The sequence below is a fragment of the Nomascus leucogenys genome, chromosome 24 (assembly GCF_006542625.1).
Source record: "Nomascus leucogenys isolate Asia chromosome 24, Asia_NLE_v1, whole genome shotgun sequence".
In the NCBI taxonomy this organism is placed as follows: Eukaryota; Metazoa; Chordata; class Mammalia; order Primates; family Hylobatidae; genus Nomascus; species Nomascus leucogenys.
This window is the reverse complement of record NC_044404.1, coordinates 22,756,441-22,780,319: the sequence shown is the minus strand read 5'-3', so window position 1 is coordinate 22,780,319 and position 23,879 is coordinate 22,756,441. Positions and strand designations below refer to the sequence as shown.

The 23,879-nt window shown below is 51.4% G+C and overlaps 1 protein-coding gene across 4 annotated transcripts in view; it reads right to left on the bottom strand.

The window, feature by feature from the left end:
• Positions 1–8,283, bottom strand: part of EPHB2 (EPH receptor B2) — a 208,160-nt gene extending 199,877 nt beyond the window's left edge. For all 4 annotated transcript variants that reach the window (XM_030805557.1, XM_030805558.1, XM_030805556.1 and 1 more), the window contains exon 1: positions 8,010–8,283. In XM_030805557.1, coding sequence (XP_030661417.1) covers positions 8,010–8,070 — 61 coding nt within the window. In that variant the 5' untranslated portion in view covers positions 8,071–8,283. The remainder of the gene's footprint in view (positions 1–8,009) is intronic.
• Between the last annotated feature and the right edge of the window lie 15,596 nt (positions 8,284–23,879).

The window sequence follows — 23,879 nt, the reverse complement described above, 5'->3', positions numbered from 1 at the left end:
CCCGATTTGTCTAAGTTAGAACAACATTATTCTGACCATTATGACAGAGACTGCATTTTTATGGCAGGTTTGTGAGTTCTAGAACCCTCCCACTTGCATTATCTCAGGATGTTGATGGAGTTGGAGGCTGGACAGCTGCCTTACAGACCCTCATCAGAGCCAAGCCTTTCCTCTGAGCAGGGAGGCACATTCCAGAAGTGGAGAAGAGCATGAGCTCCGGAGTCACCAGACTTGGGTTTGAATCCCTGCCTCACCACTCCCTAGGTGTCCTTGAGCCAGTCACTCCTCTCAGAGCTTTGGTTTTCTCATCTGTAAAATGGGCATAATAATGCAACGACCTGTGGGGCTCTTGGGGCAATTGCACAAGGCAACACACATAATGCTGTTAGTACAATGTCTGGCACAAGAATTGACAGCTGCTGGGCCTGGTGGCTCACACCTGTAATCCCAGCACTTTGGGAGGCCGAGGCAGGTGGATCGCCTGAGGTCAGAATTTGAGACCAGCCTGGCCAACATAGTGAAGCCCCGTCTCTACTAAAATATACAAAAAATTAGCCGGGCATGGTGGCAGGCATCTGTAATTCCAGCTACTCAGGGAGGCTGAGGCAGGAGAATCTCTTGAACCCGGGAGGCAGAGGTTGCAGTGAGCCGAGATCACACCACTGCAGTCCAGCCCGGGCAATAAGAGCAAAACTCTGTCTCACAAAAAAAAAAAAAAAGAATTGACAGCCATTCCCATGATCATGGCAGGGAAGGTGGTGCCTGGCAGGCACTGGGCCAAGAAGGAGGGCACGGCCATGAAGGAGTCTACCCCTTTCCCAGATTAGGGAGGCTGAATTGGAGTAGGGAGGGGGCCTTTGAGAAAACCTGATGGTACCCTGCGTGGGCAGGCTGGAGGGGCCTCTCAGCCACCTGGCAAGCCAGTCAGACCCTTGCCCTGTAAGGCTCAGAACAGAGGGGGTGGGGGAGAGCTGGAGATGGAAAACCTGGTACACTGGCCCCCTGTTTCCCTACTGTGAATTGAGCTTCCCATTGGTAGAAAGCAAGGATGGCAACCATTAACATTTATTGCAAGCTTAGCACACCTGAGGCACACACTCAGCTTAGTCTTCCTCAGATTAACACATCCATTGCTCACAACCATCTCAAGAGCTAGGAACAATGACTACCCCCATTTTAAAGATGAGGAAACCAAGGCTCAGAGAGGTGAAAACGCAAGCCAGAGGACACACAGTACGGAGCAGTCTGACTCCACACACATTTCCTGTAACCCCCACTCTGCTGTTTATAGAACAGGAGAGAAAGTGATCAGGGCTAAGCAAAGGCTCTGTGGGACTTCAGAGAAAGGGGCAAGTCATTCTGGCCGGGGGCACGAGGGTGCTGCTGACATTTAATGGTTATGGAAACTAATAAAGAATGGGCACAGCTGAGTGCCAGGCAGTTCTGCCAGTCACGGTACACAGCATCTCACTGAATCCTCGCCATGAGCCTCTGACACATGTGCAGTATTCTCCAGTTTCCAGATGAGGAAGCTGAGGCTCAGAGAGCGGATCACATGGTCAAGGCCACACAGCAGGCGAGGTCCCCTCTTCTGAGGACACTCCCACCTCGCAGGGGCTGCAGCAGGGCGACAGATGGCTCCAGGAAGCTCACCTAGTGAGGGTGTCCTAGGCAAGCCCCCAGATGACACGGGGGTACTGGGGAGACAGGTGTCTCCCTCCTGCACCCTCCAGAAGGCAGCTGCTTTAAAAGCCCCTAAAATGCTTTCAAGGCAGCCTTATCAGACGGCCTGAGCTGATCCCAATCAGGGAGCCTCCAGGTGCTGCCACAATCAACAACTGCCTGGCCTGCTGCCCCACCCCTGGGAGCTGTGCAAACATTCTTTCCTTCCCTGCCTTCCCCCAGCTAACCCTCTTTTTATGCAGGAGCCAGCGGCAGCCAGGGCTGGTGGGCGCTAACTCTGATTGATTTCACTTCATTTCAGTCTTTTCCAGTTTCCTGCTGAGGTTTCTCTTCCTCTTTCCCAGGAGTCCTGTGTTTTATCATAGGCCGCTGGGGGGCAAATTTGCCTGCCTAATGGAAAGATCTGGTGAGTATGTTAAAAATACAGACTCCCCAACCTTGTTCCCCATCTCCCAGATCTCCTGCTAAATGAGGCATGCAGGTGCCAGGTCAGGAGACAGGTCCTTGGTCGGAGGTGTGGCAGATCCTCCTCTGCCAGGAGGCCCACTCTGCTCTGCATCTCTTCCACCCTCAGTGGGAGCATGGGTCCCCTGCCTTGCCCAGCCCAGGCATCCTGTCACCAGCAGGCTCCATCTGCCTCTTCCTATTAGGGGCCTTTCTATGTGCAGAGGTCCAGTCTCCAGTCTAAACTCACAGGTGAGCTCTGGGCAGGCAGAGTTGACCAGACGCTACCACAGGCTGAATGCCCAGCAAACTGGTCCATAGAATCTGTCCCAGGCAGGGCACAGTGGCTCAGGCCTGTAATCTCAGCACTTTGGGAGGTCAAGGTGGGTGGGTCACTTGAGGTCAGGAGTTCAAGACCAGCCTGGCCAACATGGTGAACCCCTGTCTCTACTAAAAATGCAAAAAAATTAGCCAGGTGTAGTGGCACATGCCTGTAGTCCCAGCTACTCTGGAGGCTGAGGTGGGAAGATGGCTTGAACCCAGGAGGCAGAGGTTGCATTGAACCGAGTTGGCACCACTGCACTCCAGCCTGGGTGACAAAGTGAGACTACATCTCAAAAAAAAAAAAAAAGAACCTGTTCCCACTTTGGCGCTAATGCAGAACCTTGAGGAAGTAGGGCCAAGGGTGCCTAGGACAATCCCACAGGAGGGAGGGAGCCCATCCAATGTTCTACAACAATTTCAGGGTGATCATACATCCCCAGGACTTAAGAGACTCAGGGAACCCAGAGAAGAGTCCCCCTGGACTAGGAATCTGAGTATTTTCCCCTCACAGGGCTCTGGAGAAAGAGGCAGGGATGGAGTCTGAGTCTGTCCACACTTGGGGGGTTGCCATCCCAAGTTTGGGGGAACTTGGGAGCTTGTGGGGTGGGTTAGGGGAGACACTGAAGGCTGATCTGGTGCCTGGACAAACTAAATGCCAAAAAGGGGGCCACATTGCCGTCATTGAGGAAAGGACCTTAGAGGGGTTGAGACCAGCATTTAATGTCCACAGCATTTAATGGGTGTCTGACACAGGAACCCAGGGGGAAATTGAAGTGCAGGGAGTCTGCGCTCCTCGCCCCAGAGCACACAGCTGGGATTTGAACTCACATCTGTTTGCCCCTGAAGGCTATGCGTTTTCTCTACCACACACTGCCTGTGAAGTCAGCTGGCCCCGTTCCCCACAACAGGCAGAATCCCTTCTCCCCACCAGCCCCTGACATGAACTAGGTGCCTGGTGACTCTTTAAAAATATATGGATGGATGGAGAAATGAATGAGTGAATAAGTCAACTGGCTTTCAAATTCTACAACATTTAGGTTTTAAATCTAAGGCCTGATTTCCTGGCTAAGACAAATACATGAAAGCAGCCTCCTTTAAAAATGAGAAGCAAAAGAAACAGACATAAAAGGAAAACCAATTCCAAATTAATCCCAATGGAAGGTCGCTGGGTCTTAGACAGGTAATGCCCCAGAGGTGGGCCCAGTAGGGTAGAGGTGGAGGTGGGAGAGTCGAGTTGGGGGAGGGAGGGAGGCAGGCTTCCCCCACCCCCATCAGAAGTGGACTTGTCTACCTAGCACACAGTGGCTGCTGGCCCATCTGAATGCTCTGCTCCAGCTGAACTGGTCTATTCATTATCCCCAAGCACTTTCTTGCATCTCTACTCAAGCCATCCCCTTGGTATCTCCCTCCAGGAAGACCTCCTTGATTTCCTCTGCCAGATGGACTTTCTTCCATCTCCACATCATTCTCCCAATACTCATCACATAACACAATATCATATATCCATCTGTTCGTACACTCAACATTCAATTCATTCCATGTTCCTCAGGTGACAGTGTCATTCCGTTACTGAGCACCTGCATGGCTGGGCACAGTTCTAGGCACCAGAGATGTCGTAGCAAACATGACAGATGAAGTCCTGGAGTTTACAGTCTAGTGGGCAAGGCAGACACCAAACAAGTCTTTGATGCCTCTTCAGGTGGCGATGAGTTTCATGAAGCACAACAAAGCAGGCGGGATGGAAAGGAGCAGAACTGGGTCTGTTTTAGAAGAGAGAATCAGGAAAGGCCTCTGGGGAGGAGGAATTTGAACAGAGCTCGTCAGACCAGAACTGTGGACACAAAAATGAGCCAGATGGGTCTCTGCTTTCAGGGAGCTCACAGTCTAGCTGGGAACCAACAAGCTGGCTTTACTGTGACTGTCCAGGACCAGATATGGCTCATCCGAACGCCACCACACATCGCAAGTCAGTGATCTTTCCAAGCATGAATCTGGCCAGGTCCCTTGATAGCTCAAGAACCTTCAAGGGCTCCCTGCTGCCCTCAGCATCTGATCCAAACTCCCCAGCCTTCCATTCTAGCCCGTCAGGACCTGACCACCCCACTCCCATTCTCAGTCTCAACCCCACTGCTGCCCTCAACACCGACCCTCCTCAGACACATCAAAGTAAGCACCTGATCATCCTGCCTCCGTGTCTTTCTATGGACACATAGACATGCTATTTCCTTTTTTAAGTAAAATTCTCCACATCCTCTAAGTTCTAAAGTCAACCTCTTTAACTCTTGAGAACACAGTTCGTTAGCATGACAGGTGGCTAAGAAAGTTTCATAGCAGGGAAAATGGGTGGTGAGAAAATGAGGCAAAGCATAACAGCATAAAAGATGAAATAACCCTGTTCTGTCCTCAAGTGCCCCTGCCGCCCCAGGGGGTTCACAGCCTCCTCTGGGAAGCTCGTTGGACCCCGTATCACGCTCTGTCTCGCCCACTCTTTTCCCTGTCAGCTTGTCCCGTCTCCTTGCCTGCCCCGGAGTCCAGCACCCTGCCAGCCAGAGAGGAAACTCTATCGATATTTGGAGAGCAAAGGAGCAGATGTAAGGAGGCTGATTTTCTCGAGACCTTGACCTTTGGATTCCATCTAGTGGCGGGTCTGCCACCGGCTTCCTGTCCTGTTGGACGTTTCCCCAGTGCTCTTCCATCCTGCTGTAAGCCCCCACTTCACATGCTCCATGCTTGCTTTCCCTTGGTGGGGGGCGGTCTCACAGTTTGGGGGAGATGCTAAGCTTACCGTCCTAACCTAGAAACCCCCCGTATACACACACACTCTCCTCTCCCCCATTCCGAAGGCTGGAGCTGGGGATTTCCTGGGGACTTAACCAGCAGGACAGCCCTTTACGGGCTGAGGAGACAAGGAAGGAGGAAGGGAAGGAAGTGGTAGCCATGTGGCTCTGGGTTCTGGGAGCCAGAGGGGCCACCCTCCTACTGCTCCACGGCTCAGTCCTGTCTCCACAGACTGTGTCACCCTCAGGAGGACCCTGGTGTCTCCCAAATGTGCACAGGCAGCACCATCCATCCCTGGCTTCGAAGGGGGACTTCTCCCACCCGTCATCTCAAACACCCCAGGAGACAGGCAGGACAGGCGCTGTCATCACCCTCATTGGACGGGGGAGGAGAATGAGGCTCAAAGAGGGGAAGTAGGGTGTAGACGATGGACTCTACAAGATATTTAGCCAGGCCATTTTACACCCAGAGAAACTGAGGCCCCCATAGGGAAGGGACCTGGCCCAGGGTCCCATAGTAAATGAGAAGCAGGCCCTCTGACCTCCACCTCACACCATCTCCTCATCCATTCAGCCAGCTCCTTATTAACCACTGATGGACTAACTTCCTAGTGTCCAGGGGGCAAAGCGAAGAAGAGCCTGAGGCAAGCATTGGGGTGCCTGCTGCAGCCCTCCTCCCACCCTGCTGTGGCTTCCCTTCCCCACCCTGCCCCCAAGTGGCAGTCCAAGTAGCCATACCCTCCCGTGACGTCAGCGCCCACCAGCCCTGTGTCCAGGGCCAGGGTCCAGGCTGGCCACAGCCCACCAGATTCCAACCAGCCTCTGCCAGGGTGATGGCTGGACAGACGTGGCCCTTCCATCTACCCCAGAGTAATTAAAAACACACCCAGGCCTCTTCCAACGAGAGAGGGGCCAATTTTCTTCCCCTCCAGCACCGCTGACTGCAACCTAAATAGCAATATTTATGCCAAGCTCCCCATAATACTGTAAACATCCCAATGTATAGCGGGCCAACGCATGAGTCATTTCCCCAAAGCCAGAGTTAATAAGTGGTACCTCAGCCATATTCCACAGAGCTCCCGCCAGCAGCCAGGCCCCAGGGCTGCCCTCCACACCCAGGGCCCGTGGCACCCTCAGTGCCCCAGTGGCCCCACTCCGGGAAACCTCAGGCAGCCGCCAAATCCCCCAGGAGCCAGAGGACAGCTGCCTCAGTGCCAGAAACTGTGGCTGCCATCCAGGGACACCCCCCACCCCCTGACTGCGGTCACTAAAGTGCTCATTACCGAAAGAGAAACTGAAGTTGTAGCACAAGGTCCCCCACGACGCCTTTCCCAGAGGCTGCAGCCCCCATGCCTGATCTGATATGTTGTTTTTCTCAGGCTGCAAGAAGGGAAGGGGCTCCCCACAACCCTAAAGTGGCCTGAGAAGTGCACACAGACATCATCCCTCAGCCCACGGGAGCAGAACCCTGGAAGGGCTCACGCAGTTTAGGCGCAACAAAACCCAGCTGAGCGCTGGTTTCAAAGAAAGACCACAGACCTGGGTTCTATTTTTGTCACCCAACGGCCCTGGGTGAGACATCGGACTTTTCAGAGCCTCAGTTTCCCTATCTGTTAAAGCGAAGTAGGAATCATACCTACCTGGCTTCCCCAGAAGGTGTATTTTGAGGGATCCAACACAATTGTGGGCGGGAAAGCACTTTGTAAAGCTTAAAGTACCTTGTCAACTGTGCAGCACGTTGTAAACCACAGAGAGCTGCGTATAGTGCGAAGTACTTCATAAACTGTAAAGTGGTTTGAAAACTGTAAAGTGCAGTACACGTGAGAACCATTATTCACGGTCGCTTCTTGCCCTGCAAGCTCGGCCATTCCTGGTGGACACACCCAGACCGCACTAACTTTCCCTCCAGAGCAACCTGGCTCGGGAGAACTAGCAACTACCCCTGCCCCCCTGGGGGTCGGGTGGTACCAATACACGAGGCCACGGGGAGAGGGCCCGGCGACCCTGGCCAAGGCCAACACATGGCAAGAGCATCTGGTCCGGCCCCAGCGGCAGCTGGAGAGTTCCCGGGGCTCCAGCCGCCACGCTGAGCGCCGCGGCCGCGGGGCGGTGGCCGGCGGGGGTGCCCGGAGACCTCGCGCGGCGGAGAGATGCCCACAGACCCATCCCCCGCGCAGTCCTCTCGGGGAGGGGACCCCATTGTACGCCGCGGGCGATGGGCAGGCACCGACGCGGGGGCTGGCGCGCTCCCTTCCACTCTGCCAGTCCCTGCTCTCCGGGGCGCCGGGCCCCATCTCGGGGGCGCGGGCCGGGAGCCCCCCACCCCGGCCGGCCGCGGTGCCTCCCTCCTTCTGCTCCCTGCCAAACTTTCCAGCCCCGACCGAGCGCCGCCCCCCCCCCGCCCCCAGCCACGGCCGGGCCCGCGCCCCTCCACCCTGTGCCGAGCAAGACCAGGCCGGCGCGAGGCGGCTGCCCGAGCCGGGGGCGGCGAGCGCGCGTGGGCAGCCCCCAGCCCTGGGCGGCGCTCGCCCGGCTGGCTACAAAGCCTCGGCAAGATGGTCCCTTCGCCTCCTCCTGGCACAGTCAATCAGCGCCCGCCGCTCCCCGGGCGCCCGCGGGGCCCGCTCCTCCCGGCGCGGCCGGACACACCTCCCCGCGGCCACCTGCGCCCGGCGCCGGCCCCCGGGCAAACTTTGCGGGCCGCGGAGCGGAGGTGGGCGCTGGCGGCCGCCCGTGCCCGGCCGCTCCCCGCCCCCATCGCCCGCCCGCCCGCCCGCTCACCTTCCACGGCGGCGAGCAGCGGCAGCAGCAGCAGCGCGGCCCCCAGCCTCGGCAGAGCCATGGCTGCGCTTCCCGGGGCCTCGGGCCGCGGCGCCGCGGGGCCCGGACGGCCCGGGCGGGAGCGCGCGCCCCGGGCTCGGGGGGCCAGGGGGGGCGGCAAGGCGCGGCGCACACACAGCCGCCGCCACCGCGCAGCCAGCAGAATGAGCCATCCAGCCCGGGCAGAACGGGGACCCGGGCTCCGCCAGCGCTGGGCACGGCCCACCTGAGCCGCGGGCGCGGGGGGAGCCTGGCCGGGCCGCCGTCCCCCGCGCCCGCCCCGGCCCCCGGCGGCCGCGCGCCGCCGCGAGCCCGGGTCCCCACACTGAGCCCGTAGGGTCACCCGGGGCCAGCGCGGGTGCTGGAGCGCGGCGACCCCGCGTGCCCGGGCCACTGAGACCCCGGGCTCCCCCCGCGCAGCAGTGGTCTCTCCCGGCGCTGTGGCTCCTCCAGATAAAGCAGCGATTTCAGCCCAAATGTTTCTCAATTTTTATTGAATGCTGCAAAGCCGGAGAGCGTCTGGCGCGGCTGACAGGGGCAGGGAGAGCGGACGGAGGGGAGGGCGGGGGAAGGGGCTTCCCAAAGCGGGGGCCGGCACTACCTGTCAGGGCAGGGAGTCCCACCCCCTCGCCGCAGCCCTGCCACCCGGGTCTCTGCGGCTTCGAAAGGGACCGAACTGCAATGAATGGAAAAAAAAAAAAAAAAAAAAAGGGTGTGTGGGGGGGTGGCATCTGGGAACAAAACAGGCAGCTTTCCCAGGCACTGGGGCTGGGCCGGGGGCCTCCGAGTGGGAGATTGGGCCTTGGCGCTACCCGAGGGCCTGGGGTGGGTCTGGGGCGGGGTGGGGGGTCACTAGGCACTGGTGGGCTGGGCCCTGGCAGGCAGACCCCAGGCCTCCCCTCCCTGCCCCGTTGTTCTGAGCTGGCCCGCGAGCCCATCACTGCAGACTCGTCTATCTCTGTATTAGGTTTCTCCTTCTCTGTTGATCTTGCTCCCAGTGCAGTTTGGGGATGGGGTGAAGGAAGTCCATGGGTGAATCTGGGGAAAGCCGCAGCCACCCCCACGCTGTGGAATGGACTTGTCTGTGAAGCCGTGGTTTTGTGCATGGCCGTCCCTTCAGGGAGAACACAACCCCAGCCCCAACCCTGTGGGCCCTGCCCTGCTCTGACAGCCTTCATCACCATCATCATTAACAGACTTTACTGAGGTCTGGATGGTGGGCGGCTGCAGGGTGGCTGCGGCAATCACCCAGGCTGAACCCCTGGCGGTTGGGAGCCCACTCCTGACTAAGGAGACTTCAACAGGAGCTCGGAACTCTGTGGAGTGGGTGGAGGAGCCCAGTGGAGGAGCAGGTGGTTTAAGTCGAAGGCAGTTTAAGTCTATGCTACCCACATCTCCTGTGTCCCTTTGTCCCACATACTATCAAAATGTCCCAGCAATCCCTTCCCTTCAGTCCATACCAAGAAAATGGGGTACCACAGGCTTTGGGAATCCATCTAAGGTTTGGAAAATTGGGTCGTCTCTTAAAGCTCCAAGAGTCCAGTTGAAATGGGTGTCATCCTGGAAGGCCACCAGGAGGAGGCAGCCTGGGAGGCTGGGGAGGGAGACAGAACAGGAGTGAGCAGGGAGAGAGAGAGAGGAGAAACAGGAGATTTCCCCCTATTAAGCCTACAGACCCCTCACCAGGGTCAAGATCCACTGGGGTGGGGCTGGCAGAGCCACTACCGTTCCTATTTGAGTGAGCAGGGTGAGAGGAGAAACGAAAGATTCCGCCTTTTAAGCCTACAGACCCCTTACCAGGGTCAAGATCCACTGGGGTGGGGCTGGCCTTTATTTTCAGTTCTTGCCTGTCAGACCTTCCAGGAGACCCAGGGTTTGAGGGACCCCAAGCTTGTCCCATCTTGAGGCAATCCTCCCTCTTCTGGACAGAGCAGCTCTAAGCTCTGGCCCCCTCCAGTGCATCCAGGTGCTAGACACTTCCAAATTCAAGAAGTCATTATTGAGCACCTATTATGTACTGTGCAGATTCAGCTTTTTTGCTTTGTTTCCTGGGACCCTTGACTCCACCTACCCACGGCCAGTGGTTACTTCCTTTTTTGCCTCAAAATAGGAAGACCAGTGACTGCTTTATTGAGGACATGGTACCAGGCACTAGGCTGAGCTTTGTTTATTTCTTGTCCCCCTTAATCTTTCCTACTCTGTGCACCAGGTGCTGATCTTTTCATATGATGAAACTGAGGACCAGATAAGTAATTTGTCCAAAGTCACACGGCAAATCGGGCTAGGATTCAACCCCAGGTCTGTCCGAACCCAGTGCTGATCTCCTTGTACCTTTCACAGAAGCACAGAGCTCTGGGCTTTTCCCACAGCCTATTGCACAGATAAGGAAACTGAGGCCTAAAAAGGAAAGTGAGTCACCCAATGTTATCTGATGAAATAGACATTTAGCCAGGGCCTTTACCTGGCAAAAATAGAAAATTAGTGATCATAATTAAGTTCCCCTTCTCTCACATCCTCTTCTCTCTAAACAGTATTTTATTCCCCATTTGGGGTGGCTGGGTTCTGCAGTCTGGCCAAGCTCTCCTCCCTGATCTCTTGGCAACAGCCTTTAGCTGTGCTTTTATCCCAGCTGTGCACTCCACCTGGTTGCCTTCTTGGCTCTAAAGACTTGGATTCAGCCTCACCCCAGCCCCCAACAAGAGCTTAATTGACATTCGCCTCGCCCCTCTCTGACCTATTTGCCTATTATCTGTTCCCTGAAAGATAATCAGCCCCACATGGTCCATTGCTGGTTTCTCTGATGGATTGTTTCTGATTTGCATGTTATCTCTACAACTCCAGCTGACTGTGAGCTCCATGAGGGCAGTGCCTGGATGCAAAACTATACTGTACACTGCCAGGGCAGGAGGCCCCAGGGAGCATCTGACCCAATCCCCTCCTCAGCAGAGGAGGCGGCGGTTTAAGCTTCATTTGTCTAATGACAACAGCTACTCGAATTTGCAATCACGCTTTAACAGTTTACAAAGCAGCGTTCACACCCATCAACTCGACTCATGCTAATTCAACCAGCCTATCCTGTGAGCCAGCCTGGCAGCCAGGGAACGCCATTTTTCAGAAGGGGAAATGGGGACCCAAAGAGGGGCCACTTGCCCAAAGACACGTGGAAGGTTTGGGGTTTTTTGTTTGTTTTCAGTGCAGCTGGAGTGAGGCTTCAGTGACCTGTCTTGTCTAGGTCTTTCAATCAGAGTTGATTGACAAACATTAGTTGGGCACCTCCTGCGTACCAGGCACTGGGGAGGCAGGGATGCAGCTGTGGGTCTGCCAGACAAGGCCCTGCTCTCTGGGAGCCTACATTCTGCTGCAGAGAGACCCATATATGGACAAGCTAATAACGATAATGGTAAGCGCAAGAAAGATAATGACCAGGGTGATGGGGCAGTGATTGACGGAGGGCAATGAGCTCTAGGCTCCCTTTGCTTTCCCTGAGGCTCCTTCTTCCTGAGGGGAAAGGTAGTGGGGCTCTTGAAGAGGGGAAACGTGCTACACTGAGTGGCAGAGCCCAGAGAAAACATAGAATAGACATCCCCTCTCGGTGTACCCAAGTCTCTGATTCCCATCCCAGGGGCTTTGCTGACTGATGCAGGATTGATGGGGTCACATGGCCATTTGTGGGTCAAACCATCCCTACAGCCAGTGCCAGGCCAGGGGGAATTTCTTTTTTTTTTAATATATATATTTTTTGTTATGCTTTAAGTTCTAGGGTACATGTGTACAACGTGCAGGTTTGTTACATATGTATACATGTGCCATGCTGGTGTGCTGCACCCATTAACTCGTCATTTACATTAGGTATTTCTCCTAATGCTGTCCCTCCCCCAGCCCCCCACCCCACAACAGGCCACGGTGTGTGATGATCCCCACCCTGTGTCCAAGTGTTCTCATTGTTCAATTCCCACCTGTGAGTGAGAACATGCGGTGTTTGGTTTTCTGTCCTTGCGATAGTTTGCTGAGAATGATGGTTTCCAGCTTCATCCATGTCCCTACAAAGGACATGAACTCATTATTTTTTAAGGCTGCATAGTATTCCATGGTGTGTATGTGCCACATTTTCTTAATCCAGTCTATCATTGATGGACATTTGGGTTGGTTCCAAGTCTTTGCTATTGTGGATAGTGCCTCAATAAACATACGTGTGCATGTGTCTTTATAGCAGCATGATTTATAATCCTTTGGGTATACACCCAGTAATGGGATGGCTGGGTCAAATGGTATTTCTAGTTCTAGATCCCTGAGGAATCGCCACACTGTCTTCCACAATGGTTGAACTAGTTTACAGTCCCACCAACAGTGTAAAAGTGTTCCTATTTCTCCACATCCTCTCCAGCACCTGTTGTTTCCTGACTTTTTAATGATGACCATTCTAACTGGTGTGAGATGGTATCTCATTGTGGTTTCGATTTGCATTTCTCTGATGGCCAGTGATGATGAGCATTTCTTCATGTGTCTGTTGGCTGCATAAATGTACAGAGACATGGCTCAAGTTCTAGTTCTGCCACCAGTTGGCTGTGTGACCTCAGACAGGGCTCTTCCCCTTTCTGGGCCTGAGCTGAGAGCCCCAGATCTACCCTCATGAAGCTCATGAACCAGCACTGTCCAATAGAAATGTGATCTAAGCCCCATATATAATTAAAACATTTCTAGTAGCCATATTTAAAAAAAGAAAAAGAAATAGGTGGGGTTAATTTTAATATATTTATTAACCCAATATATCCAAAATATTATCATTTCAGCATGTAATGAATGAACCATTTTACATTTTTTTCACACAAAGCCTTTGCAATGTAGCATGCATTTCATATTTCAGCATAGCTCACTTTGCACTAGCTACATTTCAAGTATTCAATAGACACGTGTGGCTGGTGGCTAGTGGCTACCATTATTGGATAACACAGATATAGACACTGACAGCAATAGTTATCCTAAGGAACTCAAAGTGCTCTTTAATAGAGGTTGTCCAAGCCTTCTGCAGGCACAGAGGAGGGAGTCACTACTTCCGCTTAGAGAAGGGGAGAAAGCTTCCTGGAGGAGGTTACATTTAAAAGATAAAAAAGTGCCTTGATGGCTAATCCTTTTTCTTCCCACTTTCAAGAAAACTTTTCTTTCTACCTTATGATAAAAGAAACACATACTTAATGTTAAAAATAAAGAAGATATAGAAGAGATAAGAAAGAAAACAAAAACCACCTCTAATCTCCACAGCCTGAGAGCCACTACTAATATTCTGATCTGTTTCCATCCAGGTTTTTTTTTTTTTTTTTTTTTTTAAGGCACAAGTATTTTGCACGTAACTATAATCTTGCTGTCTGTACGGTGCTGTGTCCTATTTTTTCCCACCTAGCACCGTGGAGCAAGCATTCCCTTGGGTTGTTAAAAACCCTCCGGAAACATCATTGCTAACCACTGCATACTATTCCAGGAAAGTGATGGGCCGTGAAACCAGAAACTCTCCTGCTTTCCCACTTCTCCTGATGGTACCTGCGAACCCAGCTCCACTTTGGATGCTCCTCTGAGCACAGAGGCTGCAGGGAAAGTGGAGAGAAGCAACCAGGAGGGGAGAGTTCCCTGAAAGCCACCCTTTGCCTGACTCCTCACTGTCAGCCCTGGGTCTTTGTGACTCAGAGCTGGAGGAGGCTGGGCTGGGCTGCAGCTCCAGTTAGCCAGTTTCTTGACTGCCACCTGGTGGCCGTGGAAGTGAATGCACCCTCTAGGAGAACCATCAGGGAGGTAGCCTTAGGCAAGAGGTGCGGGGGTCCTGGGTTTCCACTTTTGACCCCTGGCCCCGCACCCCACTTCATGACCAGCCTTCTGGGGAAGGGGTCATCTGAGTTTTCATTCTGGAGAAGGGCTTCCCTCCTGCTGTCATTCTAAAGGGTCATAGCTTGGGGAGAGGACTGCCTGGGTGCAAATCCAGCACCCTCTTATAAGCGCGGTGTCCTCAGGGCAGTCTACTTTTCTGTCTCAGTCTCCTGATCTGTAACATGGACTAATAATAGTGCCTATCCCCTAGAGCTGTGAGGCTGAAATGAGATAATCCATGTGGACAAGCACGGGGCCTTGTCCACAGTACATGTTCAGTGTTTTAAATTATTTAATGTCAGAGGGAAATTAAATGCAAAGTACAAGGATGAATCTTATTAAATCTCATCCTGTTTCTCTGGTTCTCTGCTCTTAACCCTTAAGCCCCTTTGATGGAGCCACTTTCCTGCTCACAAGTCTTGAATGCCCCTCTACTCCCCCCTGCAATAAATATAAACTCGCTAGCCTGGCATTCAAGGCCCCTCAAGGACAGGACCCAGCCCACCTTCCCAGTCTTGTCTCGCTGTTCACCTCCAGGTACCCTCTGCCCCAGCCAAACCGTTGTCCTCAGGTCTCCAGGAACTCCTCCATTTTCTCACCTCCACTCTCTCCTCATGCTCAGCTTCACGCTAGACCACATTTCTCCCCATCCTGTCTTCCAGAATTCTGCTTATCCTCCAAAGACCTCATCACAGACCAGCTCCTCAGGAATCCTTCCATAGACCCACACCCCTTCTGGAAACCTCCCCAGCCTGCTGATGACACACACGTCAATTTCCTTCATCCTATGTTCTTGCAAAGTAGACTTGTGGAGCGGAAAGAGTGTGGCCTTCGGAGTTAGGGGAGGGATGTGTTAGAATCATGCATGATCTTGAGCAGGGAGAATACTCAACCTCGTTAAGCCTCAGTTTTTTTTCTTTCTTTTTTTTTATTTTAGAGATAGGTCTCATTCTGTTGCACAAGCTGGAGTACAGAGGCGTGATCATAGCTCATTGCAGCCTCAAACTTCAGGAATCAAGCGATCCTCCCACCTCAGCCTCCAAAAATGCTGGAATTACAGGCATGAGCCACTGCACGCAGCCCTCAAATTTCCTTATTTGTCAAATGGACCAGATCCTTATAGGTTCATGATGAGCATAGCATGTGACGACACACAGAAAACACCTGGCATTAGAAAATACCTGTGAAATGTCAATTTCCTTCCCCCGCGAGTTCATGCCCCATCCATACAGGAAGCTGCCCTAGGGCAGACTACATTCTGTTCACCCCTGAATCCAAGTCCAGCAAAGGGCCTGACACATGGGCACTGACTAATTGCTTGCTAGAATGAATGGAAACTTCTCTCCCACCAGTAGAAAGAACCTTCTCAGCATAGGAAATAACTGGTAAAATGCTACCCAGTAGCTGTGAGCCATGTAGCTCCCAGTAGCTCCATTACCACGTGGAGCCAAAGACTCACTTCCTCCTGGGAGCTGGGAGGGCCTGGCTTGTCCAACTTGTAGGTGAGGCTCCTGGTGGGTGGGTGGGTGGGTGTCTAGCTTGCAGACTAGACCCGTCTCAACAGTCTATTCCCACCCATCATCTGCTTTAATCCTTGCGAAAACCTTGTGAGCCTGGCAGCCCTTTCACTTTACAGTGGAGGAAACTGCAGTCAGGAGAGGAAGTGACTTAGCTAAGGTCACTCAACAGACTCCTGAATGCTGGGCTGGGAGCCAGGTCTCCCGATTCCCCAGATTAAGGCTCTTCTGAAGCTTGTAGCTATGATATGGTTGCAAAGGCACTGGATTTAATGTCAGGAGAAACGAGTTGAAATCCCAACTCAGCCCTTTACTTTCTGCGTGGCTTTGGGTGGTTGTGTAACTTCCTGAACCTCAGTTTCCTTGTGGCCAGGGGCCCTGTTGGAAGATGAAAGAAGCCAGGAGATGGGAAACACCTCTGTCAACTGTGGAGTGCCGTATCCAGGTAAAAGGTTGTTACGTTGTTACGGTTGTATACTGAGCCTGATATGGGATACTTTGATCTTTGCGCCCCACAGGAGCACACAGAATTTTATGGCTATTCCCCTGGCCGACCGTTTCCCAATCTGCGTCTCTCCTGGAGTTTGATAATGCTGTTTTGATGGGTTCCTGGTAACAGAGGTGCAGCAGGGTGGGGGAGCTGGGCGAATGAGCTGGGTGTGGAGGCTCTGAAGGCCAGGACAGCTGTCCCCTATCCGGGTACAATCACAGAAAAGATCCAGACTAGGCTGGGCACTGGGGTTGGGGACACATACAGAAGGGTAAGGCACAGGTCCCATTTTTTAAGGACCCTGGACGTGAGAAGAAAAAAGTCATGGAACTGGGTGTGGGTGTAACTAAGCTCTCTAGAAAGATTTTAGCTGATTCACATTTAAACAGGACCAGGCAAAGAAGACGTTCTGGAAGTGTTTGCCAAATGGACGCATGGATGGATGGATGGATGGTTGGTTGGTTGGACAGACAGAGAGGAGAGGACACGATGATAAGCAGGCAGGCTTCTAGGAGGTAGTGACATGTGAGCCACGATGATTCTCTGGATTGCAAGAAATTGACTAAGGAGTTTTTGGAAGGACACATATGGCAATCAAAAACCAAGAATCTCTACTTTGTGATCAGGACTTATTGGAACCCAGCAAAAGCCTTAGGGGGCCTGAATAGGACTTGTAGTTATTGAGAATCAAAGGCATTTGTAACCACTGAGATAATGATAATAATAACAATTACTGGCTGGGTGTGGTGGCTTACACCTGTAACCCCAGCACTTTGGGAGGCCAAGGTGGGAGGATTGCTTGAGCCCGGGAGTTCAAAACGAGCCTGGGCAACATAGCAAGATCCTGTCTCTACAAAAATAAAAAAAAAAAAATTTGTGGGGTGTGGTGGTGCACACCTGTAGTTCTAGCTACTTGGGAGGGTGAGGTGAGAGAATCCCTTGAGCCCAGGAGGTTGAGGCTGCAGTGAGTTATGATTGCACCACTACACTCCAGCCTGGGCAACAGAGCAAGACCCTGTCTCAAAACAAACAAACAAAAACAAAACAAAACAAACAAAAACAAAACAAAACCAACAAAAAAGTTGGTGCCAAGGGCAGTGCTGAGCATTTTACAAACATCATCTTATTCACTGCCCCAAATTCTCTTAGGATGCTTGACAAAGACTCTGTACCTTCCTTCTCTTGGCAGATTGCTCCCTCTCAGTACCCACCTCGTCTGCCTGACTCTTTCTGTGCCGTTCAGGAGAGACTGGGATTGGCCCAGTCAGCACCTCAGCCCAGTGTGGGTGGAGTACCACCTGGGCCCCTGGCCAGTCCAAAGCTCTGCTGACTTTGGGTCTCCTAAGAGAGGGAACAGCCCTGGCCAGGGTCTCCTGATGGTTTGGAGCAGTGTCAGGAGTAGAACTCAGATGACCCAGTGCTTTTCTGTCTCTGCATTCAGATGGGAACAGGCATTTGGGGTCCAGGAGAGGAGCTGAGATAAAGGAAGGAGAAGGAGCTTTGAGGGTAGTGAGCCTAAACTTCTCAGCCTTCACAGATGTTCCTTGGATAGACTCTGTTCCCAGGAAATAGGCCTCAAAATGCTGAGGTGAACTGTGCCTATAGTCAGTTTTCAACCCATGTGCTTGATATTGATGATGACAGAATGCTATCATCTATTTTTTTTTTTGAAAAGGAGTTTCAGTCTTGTCACCCAGGCTGGAGAGCAGTCGTGCGACCTTGGCTTACTGCGACCTCTGCTTCCTGTGTTCAAGCGATTCTCCTGCCTCAGCCTCCCAGGTAGCTGGGATTACGGGTGCCTGCTACCATGCCTAGCTAATTTTGGTATTTTTAGTAGAGACAGGGTTTGACCATGTTGGCCAGGCTGGTCTTGAACTCCTGACCTCAGATGATCCACCCACCTGAGCCTCTCAAAGTGCTGGGATTACAGGCATGAGCCACCATGCCCAGCCAGAATGCTAGAATCTTTAGATTTGGAAGAGCCAGTCTGGAATCAGCTTCTCCATCCCTCTCATTTTATAAATGAAGAAACTAGGTCTCAGAGAAGGAAAGTAACTAACTCAAGGTCACACAGCAAGTTAGTGGGCAATGGTGGTGAGATGTTCTCCAGCTCATGGAGTGGAATTGGCAGTTGGCCTAAGATTTCCAACTGGGAAGTCTGGGACAAGGAGCCCAAGGGGAGTCCAAGGAGATAAGGCGGGTGGTTTCCGTTTTTCTAGGACCATCTCAACAGCTGGGCCGAGCTGAGCACTGCAACTGTCTGAGATGGAATTGGAATGCCGCCAGCTTGTCAATTCCATCTATTAACTAATAGTCTATTATTTTCCTCTAGGGTTAATATTTAAATGCAAATGGCCTGTTTTATCACACATTTGAGCATTCAGCACCCATCAGTCCATGGCCTCTGAGCAGGGACAGGCCTTCTTCCATTGGCTTCAGGGGCCCAGGCAGCCCCTGGGGGACACAGGAATGGGGGGCACAGGGGTAGAGGGTCAAACCTTTTGTTTCTGAATTCCGATTCTGCACCATACCCATGACACATTTGGGAGGGATGAAGCAGTGGGGGGTGGCATGAAGGGGCAATGGTTGAAAAACGGGAGCCAGTTCTTGTCCAGGACATTTTCCTCCTCTTAATTAATATCACAAAGGGAAGCTGGGTCTGCATTGGATTGTGGGGATTATGCAAATGAGGCCGTGGATGGTGAGGGGGGTGGGGGCGGAGGGGAGGCAGGAGATTTCTGAGCTCCTGGTTGTTCTCGCCATTTTAAAAACCTGTCCATTTCCAGAAAACCTCGACCAAGGCTGCAGCTGGGACTGTGTCCTTTCTTGAGTCTAGGGCTATGGCGTGGCAGTTGGAAGAATCCTGACTTAACAGGGTGCAGCCTGGGACTAGAACTTCTTATTTATTAATTTATTATTTTACTTTAAGTTCTGGGATACATGTGCTGAACGTGCAGGGTTGTTACATAGGTATACATGTGCTGTGGTGGTTTCCTGCACCTATCAACCCATCACCTAGGTTTTAAGCTCCACATGCATTAGATATTTGTCCCAATGCTCTCCCTCCCCTTTCCCCGCACCCCGCAACAGGCCCTGGTGTGTGATGTTCCCCTCCCTGTGTCCATGTGTTTTCATTGTTCAGCTCCCGTTTATGAGTGAGAAGATGCGGTGTTTGGTTTTCTCTTCCTGTGTTAGTTTGCTGAGAATGATGGTTTCCAGCTTCATCCACATCCCTGCAAAGGACATGAACTCATTCTTTTTTATGGCTGCATAGTATTCCATGGTGTATATGTGCCACATTTTCTTTATCCAGTCTATCATTGATAGGCATTTTGGTTGGTTCCAAGTCTTTGCTATTGTAAATAGTGCTGCAATAAACATACGTGTGCATGTGTCTTTATAGTAGAATGATTTATAATACTTTGGGTATATACCCAGTAATGGGATTGCTGCCTCAAATGGTATTTCTGGTTTTATATCCTTGAGGAATTGCCACACTGTCTTCCACAATGGTTGAACTAATTTGCACTCCCACCAACAGTGTAAAAATGTTCCTATTTCTCCACATCCTCCCCAGCATCCGTTGTTTGCCTGGGACTAGAACTTCTAGAGGGAGTCTAGGGGTAGGTTTTACTAACAGAGGGGAGGTTAGACTGGTCACCCTGAAGGGAAGCCAGCCACAGGATGCAGAGCTTAATAATTCTTCTCCAAGACGCCAGTGAGGCATAGGAGAAAGGGCGAGGGTTTTGGAGTCAGAACTGGGTTCAAATCCCTGCTCCGCCACTTGGTGGCTGTGTGACCTTGGGTGAGCCATTTTACCCCTCTAAGCCTCAGTCTCCTCATCTGTGACATGGGGGACAATGATTGTACCCTCATAGAGTTGATGGGGGGATTGAATGAGATAAAGTCTGTTAAAGGCCTGGGACTCAGCTCAATCATACCAATGCTTGCCTCTTCCTCCACTTGCTCCATATGGAATAAATACAACAATAATTCAGGTAATGTAATAATATTTTTTGTATACACAATATAACAGCAAATTTTTATATATATACATATATACTTATATATACATATATACATATATGCTTATGTACTTATATATATACATATATACATATATGCTTATATACTTATATATACATATATACATATGTACTTATATATACATATATACACATATATACTTATATATATCCATATACACACACACACACACACACACACACACACACACACACTATAACAGCAAAGAGTAATATAACAGCAAATGCTTGGAGAGGACCTACAGCAGGAGCTGGGAACTGTTCTGAGCCTTTTATTAGCTCACTGAGGGCTTACAACAACCCCATGATAGAGGCAAATACGAATGCACCCATTTCATGCCTAAGTGTGTGTGTACAGGACGGGTGTGTCTGTTGTCCTCCCACCTTTGAGCAGATCCTGGCTGGTCAGGGCCCCTCATCTCCCCAGCAGTATAGACGCTATAGAAGAGCCCTGACATTCATCAGGTTTGACCTGCCTATTTTACAGTTGGGATGCTGAGGCCTAGAGAGGGAAAGTAACCCAGTCACCATAGCAGACGGAGTTACCAGCAGGTCTCCTGTCTCCCAGCCCAGAACTTGCTTCCCTTCCCACTCCCACCCACCCTGGGGCGATTGATTGCTGAACCACCAACTGCCTCATGGGCTGAAAATGTTTGCTAAGCCTGAGTTGGCCTGGCTTGAGCTAGGCCCTGGGGGTGGGCGGCACCAAAGCTGAACAACTTCGCACCTGTCTGACCTCAGAAGGAAGCCAGACAAAGAGGGGAGTTCTGGATGAGGTGCTGTGGAAGGGGAGTGGGGAAAGGGTATGGACAGGGAGGGGCAGAGATGATGAAGAGACCCTGGTCCCTGCCCTTTAAGAATTCACAGTCTGGTGGGTAGTCAGACCTCTAATAGGTAGCATAAGTAGACCACCACAGGTAGCATTTATCCAGAGTGGCCTTGTGGCTGGGTGCAGTGGTTCATGCCTGAAATCCCAACACTTTGGGAGGCTGAGGCAGATGGATCATTTGAACCCAGGAGTTTGAGACCAGCCTGGGTAACACAGTGGGACCCCGTCTCTAAAACAAACAAACAAACAAACAATAAAACACACAAGAATTAGGCTGGATGCAGTGGCTCACGCCTATAATCCCAGCATTTTGGGAGGCTGAGGTGGGTGGATCACTTGAGGTCAGGAGTTCAAGACCAGCCTGGCCAACATGGTGAAACCCTGTCTCTACTAAAAATACAAAAATTAGCTTGGTGTGGTGGTGCATGCCTGTAATTCCAGCTACTCAGGAGGCTGAGGCAGGAGAATTGCTTGAATCCGGGAGGCAGAGGTTGCAGTGAGCCGAGATCATGCCACTGCACTCCAGCCTGGGTGACAGAGGGAGACTCTATCTCAAAAATAAAAAAATAGGCCAGGCGTGGTGGTGGAGGCCAAGGTGGGTGGATCACCTGAGGTCAGGAGTTTGAGACCAGACTGACCAACATGGTGAAATTCTGTCTCCACTAAAAATACAAAATTAGCTGTGCGTGGTGGTGCATGCTTGTAATCCCAGCTACTTGGGAGGCTGAGCCAGGAGAATTGCTTGAAACCGGGAGGCGGAGGTTGCAGTAATCTGAGATCGTGCCATTGCACTCCAGCCTGGGCAAGAAGAGCAAAACTCCATCTCAAAATAATAGATAAATAAAAAATAAAATAAAATAAAATAAAATAAAATAAAATAAAATAAAATAAAATAAAACACAAGAAGTAGCCAGCAGTGGTGGTGTACCTCTGTACTCCCGGCTACTCAGGAGGCTGAAGTAGGAGGATCACTTGAGCCCAGGAAGCCAAGGCTGCAGTGAGCTATGATGGAGGCACTGCACTATAGCCTGGGCAACAGAGCAAGATCCTGTCTCAAAAAAAGAGTGACCTTGTAGCATACATTGTGCAACAGGCTTTATGCTCATACTCTTCATTGATCTTCATAATTATCACCGGCTGGTGATATTATAATAATGTATCAGTTAGTGATATAATAAATAATATCACATATGGAATTTAACAGTATCACATATATAATAATGTCACATATAGAATATCACAGCCCTTTTACAGATAAGGACATTGAGACTGAGAGAGACTAAATAACTTATCCAGGATCAAACAGCACTGCAGCACATGAAGGAGGCAGAATTCACACCCAATTCTGCAGGTACCCGGGTCTGTGCTTAGGGACCTGAGCACTCCTCTGTCTAATAGAGTGGCCACTGGCCACATGTGGCTATCAAGCACTTGAAATGTGGCTAGTCTGAATTGAGATGTGCAGTAAATATAAAATATACATGGGATTTCAAAGGCTAAGGAAAAAAAGAAGGTAAAATATTAAGAGAGTTTTTTTTTGTTTTTGGTTTCAGAAACTAGAGACGGGGATCTTGTATGTTGCCCAGGCTGTTCTCGGACTCCTGGCCTCAAACAATCCTCCTGCCTCAGCCTCCCAAAGTGCTGGGATTACAGGCGTGAGCCACTGTGCCTGGCTGAAGTGTTTTTTTTTCTTAATATTGGTGAAATGTTGAAATAATATTTGGAAGATACCAGACTAAATAAAATATTATTAAAATTAATTTCATCTGTTTCATTTTACTTTTTTTTTTTTTTTTTTTGAGACAGAGTCTCACTCTGTACCCAGGCTGGAGTGCAGTGGCATGATCTCGGCTCACTGCAACCTCTGTCTCCCAGGTTCAAGTAATTCTCCTGCCTCAGCCTCCAGAGTAGCTGGTACTACAGGTGCCCGCCACCATATCCCGCTAATTTTGTATTTTTAGTAGAGACGGGGTTTCACCATGTTGGCCAGGCTGGTCTCGAACTCCTGACCTCAGTCAATCCACACTCTTCGGCCTCCCAAAATGTTGGGATTACAGGCGTGAGCCACCGTGCCCAGCCTCATTTTACTTTTATTAACATTGCTAAATTTTCTAATTTAAAATTCCACATGCAGCTGCCTTATATTTTGGTTGCACAATGAGGCTCTGGACCAGTGCTGTCTGAGAACTTTCTGCGATAATGAAACTGTTCCGTTCTGCAGGGTCCAGTAGGGTAGCCACTAGGTTCCGTGTGGCTATTGAGAACCTGAACTATGACTAGGGCGACTGGGCAAGTGCAGTTTTAATTCTAATTCACTGTAATTAATTTAAATTGGAGTTTAAGTGACCACACGTGCCTCGTGGCTACTGTATTGTACAGCACAGCTCCAGAGAGGTGGGCTTTTCTGCCTTGTGAAGACAAACAAGTGTCACGGTGTGTTCTGGGTGTCCCGATAGATGTGTTTGTACAGGGTGTGGGGGACACAAGGAGGAGGTCAGTGGACAGGACTCAGAGAGGTTAAGGATTACTCAAGGGCACACAGCTGGGAGGTGGTAGAGTCGGGGTTGGCCCCAGGTGAGCCTCCCTCCAAGCCCTGGGCTTGCTCTCAAGGTTTGCCGCCTCTTTTGCGGGGTGGGAGGGCGTCTCCAAAGAACCCCTCCAAGTCAACCACTGGCCTGTACCACTCCACCCCAGAGCACCCGGCCTCCCGGGCACCCTGCTGGAACCCCCTTCCAGGCTGCGGTGACCTGCCGACTTGCCTCAGTATGTGCTCAAGATACTGTCACCCTCCCCGCCCTCGTCCCTCAGCACTTCACGCCTGAATTGTGGCCTGTCTGCGCTGGCCACACCCTGTCTCATCCCACCCCTCCTACGTGCTCTCCAGGCCCCTCACATCCTGTCCCATCCTCTGCTCTGGGAAGAGTGACTGCCCCTGCTTGTGGCCTGCTACCTTTCCATGGCTTCCAGGCTTCCCAGGTACTTTATTATTAATAATACTTTTATTTTTCTGAGATAGAGTCTTACTCTGTTGCCCAGGCTGGAGTGCGGTGGCGTGATCTTGGCTCACCGCAACCTCCACCTGCCAGGTTCAAG